Consider the following 7817-nt stretch of genomic DNA (forward strand, 5'->3'; position numbering starts at 1 on the left):
TTTGTATGGGTCACTCGATACGGACATTTACATGAAAGTCCCCGAAGGACTAAAACTACCAGAAAACCACAAGCCTAGACAACTGCTTTCCATAAAACTAAAAAGGTCACTTTATGGATTGAAACAATCTGGAAGGATGTGGTACAACCGTCTGAGTGAATACCTTATGAGAGAAGGATTCAAAAACAACCAAGTTAGTCCCTGTGTTTTCATAAAGCGATCACAATCAGGATTCGCTATCATTGCAGTTTATGTTGATGATTTAAATATCATCGGAACCCCAAATGAACTCGAGAAAACTGCAAAATACTTGATGAAAGAATTTGAGATGAAAGACCTTGGGAAAACTAAATTTTGCCTTGGACTACAAATTGAGCACTTGAGTCATGGCATTTTTGTCCATCAATCAAACTATACAGAAAGAGTTTTGAAACGTTTCTTCATGGACAAAGCAACCCCAACCAACTTCCCAATGGTTGTTCGTTCTTTGAATATGAAAAATGATCCATTCAGACCCCGAGAAGAAAATGAAGAGATTCTGGGTCCAGAAGTACCATACTTAAGTGCAATTGGAGCCTTAATGTACTTAGCTAACAATACTAGACCCGACATAGCTTTCTCTGTGAATTTGTTAGCCAGGCACAACAATGCACCAACATATAGGCATTGGAAGGGAGTTCGACACTTACTCCGGTACCTACGAGGGACACAAGACCTTGGTTTATATTACCAACCAAAACAAGATGCTGCTCTCATTGGGTATGCAGACGCTGGATACTTATCAGATCCTCAAAATGCCAAGTCACAAAATGGATATGTATTCACTTATGGCGGCACTACAATATCATGGAAATCAACAAAGCAGACATTGACCGCGACATCATCAAATCATGCAGAGTTGATAGCCCTCTATGAAGCAGGACGGGAATGTGTGTGGCTGAGGTCGATGATCAGTAATATCCAAAAGGAGTGTGGAATGAACGCAATAACAGAAGACCCAACCATCATCTTTGAAGACAATACAACATGTATCGCTCAAGTAACTGAAGGATATATTAAAGGAGATAAAACGAAACATATTGCCCCAAAACTGTTCTTCACACATGATCTGCAAAAGGACGAGGAAATAAATATCCAGCAAATTCAGTCTTGTGAAAATCTTGCCGACCTTTTCACCAAATCACTTCCTTCGAAGAAATTTGAACAGTTAGTTCACAAAATCGGAATGCGACATCTTCGTGAACTATGCTGAGATCAGGGGAGTATTATATGTACTGCACTCTTTTTCCCTTCGATCAGGTTTTTATCCCACCGGGTTTTTCCTGACAAGGTTTTTAACGAGGCAGTATACCAAAGCATATAATACAATAATATTGGTGTACTCTTTTGGCTATGGGTCTTATCCCATAAAGTTTTACCTAACAAGATTTTTAGTGGCATTTAAGGGGGAGTGTTAGAAGATAAGTCTAATAAGTGAATGCCAATTATTGATTTGATAACACAATGCTCATATAGGTCCAAACACTTGTGAACTCATATGGCTCTATGTGAGTAATTATTGTATTATTAGTGTAACTCATGGCTATAAATACAATGTCATAGAAGTAAGAATACAATGATAACACTACAACAATTTCACCCATCTTCTTTCACTCTTTTACTCTTTTTATTAATCAAAACTTTTCTATCGGTAAATTCTTTAACAATAAGCAAATTTTCCGACTTTTTACTATCGAGTAATTGATGAATTGATATGCAACGTATAGTGTACAACTCTATTGTTTACCGTAGATGTAACTGTTGACATTATATGCGTGTTAATTCACTACCCTCCTATGTTTTCATTAGTACTCCTTTGGCGCTTTTTTTTTACGCTGAAAATCTCTTTCTCTTTCCTCCATTGAAGCGCACTTTGAGTTCTCCACTGAAGCGGCTTCTGAGCTTTCTCTCCTCCATTAAAGCAGCTTCTAAGGTACGATGTTTTTCTCTTTTGTAATCATCGAATATCAATTTCCCAATCTAGGGCTTAATTTTCACAGTCGTTGATTTGATTGTCAGTCTATACTCAATTTAGGATTCTTCTAATTTGGATTTTTGAACTAGTATTGGTTATAATTAGTGAAATCATGAAAGAATATATCGAGCCGTTTTGTTTCTAGAATTTTCCTTGGTGCAATTGATGATGATATGAATAATATCTTAAGTGAGAAGAAATTAATGTGATTTTTCGAGCCTAATTTGATAATTTAGTTAAAATTGTTGCTAATTTGTTACATTTTTCGATCCTGTTTGATCCCACGAGATGAATTGGAAAATTTGAGGCTATTGGAGCACAATCCGATCTTGGATTTAAGGCTAGTCGAACTTTGAGCTCGAACTAAGCCCGCCTAAGTCCCATCGAACTTGAACCGAGGCTGCTATATTCGAGCTCGGCTCGAGTCGAACCCCTGTTACTGAAATCCTTGTTATGTTAGTAATCTATTTTATGGAATTACTCCTAATGGAACTAGGAAATATTATTGATACTTAAAGTAACCCAAGGCAATGGCATTTGAATCGTTTATAAACGATGAAAACTTGTTGGTTGCAACTTGCAAGTATTAATTCGTATCCCCATTTTCAAAATCTTGGATCACCAAACATTGTAGAGTTGTTGATGTTGTTAGGATTGGTGAGTACGAGCTGTTTATATACTTGTCGTTGTGGTTGTTAGGCAAATTGATTATTCTTCTGTTAGTGTGAAAACGTGAATGATCACTTCAATTTCTTTCTTAATTACTGCAGAATGCACATTACCCAATTAGATAGAGAAGTCTCCACAAGTAAGTCATCAGGTAGAGAGCCATGATACAAAGTATGTCTCAGGGCTTAGCACTATACTGGTCGCTACAATTCAGGAAGCCAAGGATAGAATTTCTCAGATTGAATACATCTTTTGCAGTCAGCTTTACCCCAATATTCAAATGAGTGCAAAATCTGTCCAAAAGATATATTTGGAAGCCAGAAACGCTGCTGAAAATGAGTGGAAAGAGAGGCAAAGTAAACTCGAGCTTCAAATGAAACAGCTAATTCTTGAAAAGGAACTAGTCCTTGATGAATGTAAAGCTTTCATGGTAGAGAAGTCAAGACTAGTAGCAAGGGTAGCTGAATTGGAGGATAAGTTGCAGCAGAAGACAAAAGAAGTTGAAGATGCTATGGAATCACATGCTAAATTACATGATATCATTGAGGCGAAATCCACTACTCTCAGAGATAGAGACCTGCAGATGAAAGAGCATGAAGAAAGAATGAAGCTTCTTGTTACCAAATCCCAAGTACTTGAGAGAAAGATTGATGCACTTGACAAAGAGCTTCAGGAGAAGAATGAAGATGTAACCAATGGAAAAGAATTAGCGAAGGATTTGCAGAGGCAAATTGATTCACAAGAGCTGAAGATAAGGAATACTGAACAGATGCTGAGCAAAAGTGAAAAAGAAAACAAACAACTCTCAACAAAGCTGGAAAATGTGGAAACCAGTTTAGATAGTCTCAGAAATGGATATAGGAGAAAAATTGCTGAAGCAGATGAGGGAAAGCAGTTGCATGAGCAATTAGTACACGAGCTGACAAAGAAGAATCAACTGCTGTCTGCACTTGAGAGAGAGAAAAAAATGCTTGGTGAGAAGCTTCAAGAGAGTCTTGGAAATAGGGATGATGGAGTAATTAACACAAGAGTACCTCATAATGATTTGGCCAAGCAAATTGAACTAAAAACTACAGAGTTAGCCACCGAGAAGCTGAGACGAAGAGATCTTCATGCAGCTTTTAAAAGACTTAAGTCTCAGCAGAGCTATCTGCTCAACAAGTTTGGTCTCACCAATGAAGAACTGTTGCTTCAAATGAAAGAAGAAGAAGGTGAACCATTGAACGATGATGAAACAAATTTTACATTATCTGGTGAGGATCGTTGAAAAGGACTAGCTCTAAAAAATTATTGCGCAACATATTTTTCCTGTCTCTAAGTATATACCTTTACAAACTCTAATCGTATGATTTGTTACTTAATACTATCCTTGATTCTTTCATCTTCTGTTGAGTAATGATAGTTTATGTAAATTCTTTATCATGAGTGTTATTCCAGTGGTGTCAATCTGTTTGTTGTTGGAAAGAAGGGTTTCACTTCCTTACAACTGTTTTTGGCTCTTTTGTTTGCATCCATCATTCCATTCATTCCCAATTAGTCATTACGAGTAAGAAGTTACAGTTAGAATTTTACTTTGCGTAAATAACTAAGCATGTGTATTCTGCAGAAGTCAAGAAGAGAAATTTAGCAAGTAGTGTGGTGGCATGTGAGTTGAACAAAGTGAAGCAAGAAATCAACACTATGGAGAGCTCGGATGATGAGAAAATTGTCGGATTAAATCAGAAGTTAAGCTCCAAATCTTCATCTGGTTCTGACTCTCCTACTGGAAACCATTGGACCACTAGTAGGAAGACCAGAAACTTGGGCTCATTAACTGGTGGAAAGCGCCCTGTATCTGGTTGGAGGGAGACTCGATCTCGTCAAAGTCCCGGTGGTCCTGATCCGCATGATGATTTTCTCGATACACCATATGAAGACATTAGGGGAAATTTGCACAAGAGCGTGAAGGATAGCTTACGTGATGTTCCAGCTGAAATTCCAAAAGACATGGATTCAGATGACGAGACACAGGACATCAGAGCTGAATCTGCGCCCAAAAGACAGCAGTTGCAAGCTCCTAGGTCTGGTGATGGTTCAAAAGGTTTTAAATATGTGGAACCTGTTCGGAAAAAAGCTGAGCGGGAAAATTTGAATGGAATAGAATGCAAGCAGTGCAAGAAATTTTATGATGCTGTCCTTTCCAATGCTAAAGATGGAGAAGTTGATGGACAGAAGTTTCGATGTGAACATCATGACGGTGTTTCAAGGCATAGGTACAGGTATGCACCTCCACTGACCCCTGAAGGATTTTGGAATATTGGATTTGATACTGAAACTTAGTTTAATGTAATGTTTATGGAGATTTCGAAATATTGCATTTCAAAATTTGAAGATTTGATGCAATTTAGTAATTCATAATCTAGCATGTAGAGAACCAGTCTCATTCTCAATTATATGATAAAACTTAATGAAAGCCTTTGACATGCCTGTGCTCAGTTTAGAGAAGGCAAAGTCTTTAAGGATGAAGCTAATCCACTAGACCTGCTGGCCCTGTTTCTAATCATTATCGCAAAGTCTTTAGAGAAGGCAAAGTCTTTAAGTAGGGTATTCAATTAGTGTTTCTTATGTGTTAGGCTACTTGTTTCAAATACTCTTAAAATCTTCATTATTTGCATTCTTCTAATGGATAGGATCTCCTATTCGTGGATTGATATATTAAATCTTCATTTTTTTTGCATTCTTCAAATGGATAAGATCTCCGATTTTGGATTGATAATTAGCCTAAGAGCCTAAGATTATAATATGTTATGGTACTCCGTAATCTTTATTGAGCCTAACATAAGCTCATTCTACTCTTAAAACCAAATGATAATAGGTAGAGACAAACTAGTGCATCGAACTTATATTTTATTCATCCCCTCATCTCCTTCAATGTAGGATAATTAGTCTCAACTCACTTGCGAGGGATATTCAGTTAATCTCTCAATTTCATGATAGTTTTCAGTCTTCCCAATAAAAAATAATTAAAAAGTCACCCGAGTCTTATCATACACCCGTCTCATAAAATAATATCAATTTTTAAGCTTCTTTAAACCCTCCTTCATGGCGGTGATGATAGTTTATGGAACGTGTGGGGCCTGAATAATTAAGTTGGAATTAGTTCTGGAGGCTAATCAATCCCAAAATATTTTTGACAAGCAAAGTAAGTAAGTGGGTCGCAACTCGAAAGCCCATCACCTCATAATTTTGAGGAGAGGTTTGTTTTCCATGGCCCATGTTAGAAAAGTATTGCAATCTAATGCTATTCTAATGATTGGACTGCTTAGCTGGATTACTACATAATTTGCTCTCTTTCTTTCTTTCTTTCTTTCTTTCTTTCTTTCATTGTTTACAGTTTACACCACATCGATACTTGTATGAAGTTATAAATAATATGACCCCATCTATCACCCACCTCCTTAAGTTTATAGTACTTTTGTATTTCGAGGATAAGTACTTCGTACTGTCAAGCAAGTTTGGTGGAAATGAAGGAAAACTCACTAGTCACAAGTTTGAGCCTTACTCTGAAGCGTTAACCCATATAACTGGTCTAACTAATTTGTAAGAGGTGACTTGTTATAGTTTTTTTTAATTTCCTTACCAAAACAATATATGATATTAATATACAATAATTTATATTATTATAGTTATATGATATAGTTTACCATCAAATTGACTACACTACGAGTTTAAAGCTCTTAGGTGTTGAGTCCTTGTACATCTTCGATAGTGGGTCATAATTCCTAGCTTTTACACATGTTTCTTGTACATACATCCTACCCAAAATTTGCTTTCCTGTAGTGGCTCTCTCTTTTTTTTTTTTGGATGGTTTTATATAATTGATCAAAAAGAAAGAAATAAAAATAAATTAAAGTAATTAGTAGTACTCTTAAAACTCTCATGTTTATGGGATAGGGGGATAAAGTGTGGTAGTGTTTATGGTGTTTTAAAAGCAAGAATGGAGGTAATGGTACTATCGATATCATATTAAGATATATCGGGTGTATATGGCTCAAAGAACGGAAGAAGTAATAAAGATTGGTATACTAAAGTGATTAGATTGAATAGTATAAGATGACATTTTAATTTTATTTCCGAAATTAAAAATACACCATTTTAGAGATGATCGGATCAACCTATCAAACCTCACCACAAGTCCACAACGAAACGTTGGTACAACATCGATACATAATTGTTGTTATACGGCCAATACCCCAGTTGGTCAGCTCCACGAAGAAATAGAGTACTTGGTGGCCTATCTAAACATCATGAGACATTAGCCAAATTAGTCAAGATCCATACTAAACTTTGCGTGAGCAATTTATTGGATAAACCTTATTATACGTATGTTAAGTGGAATATCATTACTTGATTTATTTTAACTTGTTTGAATGTCATAGTAAATTCCACCATCCAATCAAAGACACATGTTAATTATTATATTAGGTTATATTTAAATAAAAAGTAGACTTTAGTCATCATTAAATTTGCTTATTCCATACTTATATGCAAAAGGAGGCTTTGAATTTGATGCTCTAATTAAAAAAATAATAATTGAAATTTGCTTTTATACCCAACTTATATGAATTTTCAATATTAGTATCAAATAATTTATTAATGCAACTCTTGGTTGCCACTCATGACTTAACAAAGCACCTAATTGCTAATGTCATATGTAATGTACTTAATTTTTTTAATTATGTTTGGATTAATCAAATAAATGTGATCTAATAAGTTTAAAACTTTTCAAAAGTGGGTATTGGAGTATGACTCAACTAAGAGAATGATGAGTTACTCAAGTATACAAGACATTTTTTATGTCCCCATCATCTACTATGGCATGCGGTGCTTAATCGGGTTAGGCAATGTCCAAAGGAGGGCCATCGTTGTCTTTTAACACTTATTTCCCTTTCTAGCTTGGATAAATCCATAAGTTATTCGTAAATTATATGACAACCTTGTTGATATGGTGTTACCTTAAATTAGCGATCATTATGTAGAAGCCTCCTTTTTATGCCTAAGCCTTAACAAAAGCAGATAAGAAAATCAAACTAGACACTACTTCTACCTCGATATCAATTCTCTGGTCTATGAGTGGAACAATTAAAGACATCAA

The 7817-nt window shown here is 35.8% G+C and overlaps 1 protein-coding gene across 1 annotated transcript; it reads left to right on the top strand.

The window, feature by feature from the left end:
* Nucleotides 1-2569: 2569 nt before the first annotated feature.
* Nucleotides 2570-5049, top strand: LOC110713876 (protein gamma response 1-like). The gene is made up of 3 exons (XM_021892314.1): nt 2570-2671; nt 2805-3936; nt 4290-5049. Exons 1-3 carry the CDS (start codon nt 2570-2572, stop codon nt 5000-5002), a joined length of 1947 nt encoding a protein of 648 aa, XP_021748006.1. The 3' UTR covers nt 5003-5049.
* The last annotated feature ends 2768 nt before the right edge of the window (nt 5050-7817 follow it).

The sequence above is a fragment of the Chenopodium quinoa genome, unplaced genomic scaffold, assembly GCF_001683475.1.
Source record: "Chenopodium quinoa cultivar QQ74 unplaced genomic scaffold, ASM168347v1, whole genome shotgun sequence".
In the NCBI taxonomy this organism is placed as follows: Eukaryota; Viridiplantae; Streptophyta; class Magnoliopsida; order Caryophyllales; family Amaranthaceae; genus Chenopodium; species Chenopodium quinoa.

Excerpts from the sequence above, each read along its gene's own strand:
- LOC110713876 (XM_021892314.1), top strand. The coding sequence starts at position 2,570 with ATGAAAACTTGTTGGTTGCAACTTGCAAGTATTAATTCGTATCCCCAT. Across the intron at positions 2,672-2,804 it reads TGTTGATGTTGTTAGGATTG|ATAGAGAAGTCTCCACAAGT; the intron begins GTGAGTACGAGC and ends TTACCCAATTAG. Across the intron at positions 3,937-4,289 it reads AACAAATTTTACATTATCTG|AAGTCAAGAAGAGAAATTTA; the intron begins GTGAGGATCGTT and ends TGTATTCTGCAG.